Source organism: Eurypyga helias, unplaced genomic scaffold, assembly GCF_000690775.1.
Source record: "Eurypyga helias isolate BGI_N326 unplaced genomic scaffold, ASM69077v1 scaffold14037, whole genome shotgun sequence".
Lineage (NCBI taxonomy): Eukaryota > Metazoa > Chordata > Aves > Eurypygiformes > Eurypygidae > Eurypyga > Eurypyga helias.
Genome location: NW_010259892.1, coordinates 10,369 through 12,129, shown reverse-complemented (window position 1 = coordinate 12,129; position 1,761 = coordinate 10,369). Strand labels below are relative to the sequence as shown.

At 40.4% G+C, this 1,761-nt stretch overlaps 1 protein-coding gene across 1 annotated transcript in view; it reads left to right on the top strand.

Annotated features, from left to right (window-relative positions):
• Nucleotides 1-265: 265 nt before the first annotated feature.
• The window catches only part of LRIT3 (leucine-rich repeat, immunoglobulin-like and transmembrane domains 3), a gene marked incomplete at its 5' end in the record, with an annotated part of 2,485 nt that continues 989 nt past the window's right edge, over nt 266-1,761 (top strand). The window contains 2 exons of the mRNA XM_010154821.1: nt 266-571; nt 1,681-1,757. Coding sequence (XP_010153123.1) covers nt 266-571; nt 1,681-1,757 — 383 coding nt within the window. The remainder of the gene's footprint in view (nt 572-1,680; nt 1,758-1,761) is intronic.

Sequence of the window (1,761 nt, the reverse complement as noted above, 5' to 3'; positions counted from 1 at the left end):
TTTACAGGAGCTGGCACTACTTTTGTTGAAGTCATTCATGCTGTTCTTTCTCACTTCTGAAAAAAACTTCTGTGAAGTAGTTTAGTTTGTCATTCATGCTGTTCTTTCTCACCTCTGAAAAACAAAGAAGACAATTTGAAAGGGAAAATATTAGCTCAGAGTATGTCCACAGTTCTCCTCGATTGTACTTGGTGGTAGTCCTGCATCGGACCATAATCACAATATATTGCCTGACAACATTTTATTATTTCCTTCCCTGCTTCAGGTTTGCAGGACAACCCATGGTTCTGTGACTGTCGCATTTCAAAGCTGATCGAATTTTCCAAGATTGTGGACAACTCAGTTGTGCTTCTTGATCCGTTGGTTTCGTGTAGTGGACCTGAGAGCCTGGCAGGAATCTTGTTCCAGAGAGCTGAGTTAGAGCAGTGTCTCAAGCCATCCGTGATGACGTCGGCAACAAAAATCACTTCCCCGCTGGGAAGCAACGTTCTGCTACGCTGCGATGCGACTGGGTACCCAACACCACAGCTTACTTGGGCTAGGTCAGACAATATTCCAGTGAACTATACAGGTATAATTGCTCTTTTATAGGAAATGGGAGAGCCTGAAATTGTTGGGTTGCTTGTGCTTTGAGGTCGTTATAAGAATGGGTGATAGTGGACCGTGTGTTGCACCAAGCTGGCAACTGTGTCCATGCAACAGCTGTTATGAGATTCCTTGTCTGGATCTTGCTCTGGACAGGTCCAACAGACTGTTGTGATTCTGGATGTGGTCTGTAATAAGCACTATGTACATGGAGGGGGGAGATGGGTGAATTAGAGGAAGGATAAAGGAAAATGAAGGTTGAGGTAACTGGGCCCTAACTCAGAAGCTGAAAGGCAGAAAGGAAAATTCGTTATTGGAATTTCCATTTTTATTCAACGTGTTCACGATAAAAAAAGCTAGAGAGGTCATAACTGAGCCACTTAAAACTCAGTATTGTAAACATAGGATTTTCCAAAATCACACTTTCTATGTTATTTGCAAAGGTTTGTTGTCTATTTGCAACGCTCATCTTGAATGGCGAAGTGGTTGTCGTTCTAGCTTTCATGACAGACATTTATGCAGCAACTTAAATGTTTCTTGATAATGCCCAGGAGTTAGCAGTTACCTTAAATGGTAGCTCTGAAGGAGGGAACAGTCCAAAGTACTGAAATATCCGAAGACAAAGGTAATTCCCCAAAAATGTTTTAAATAGTTAGTATGTTCAATGTCACCTGAAGTCAGTGAGACTCCTATGTCCTAGTCCCTTAGCAGCTTCGAGACATTTGATTTCTCTTTATGTGCTTTTATTTAGTGAAACTGCAAATTATATTGTAATTCCATTTTGACCCAAGCTGAGCACTTTTCTGCAATAATATCTGGCAGGGAGTTCCACAGTTTGAGGTGGGAGGGTGTTGAGTTTTTTACTTTGTTTGATTATTGTTTGTTTATATTTTTAGTTTTGATTTTTAAAAAAGTTTAATATCCGTGATTCCTTCTGGCAGAAATAACTTAAGGGAATAAGTATCAAAGAATCATAGACTGGTTTGGGTTGGAAGGGACCTTAAAGATCATCTAGTTTCAACCCAAGTAGTCTAATAATGTTTACTTCTCTTTAGCTCCCTTTTATGATGTTTTACTCTTTGCATTTTCCTGTAGTAATTCAAGAAACACCTGGAGAGGGTGTCCGATGGTCCATAATAAGCCTGACAGGGATTTCCTACAAGGATGCGGGAGAAT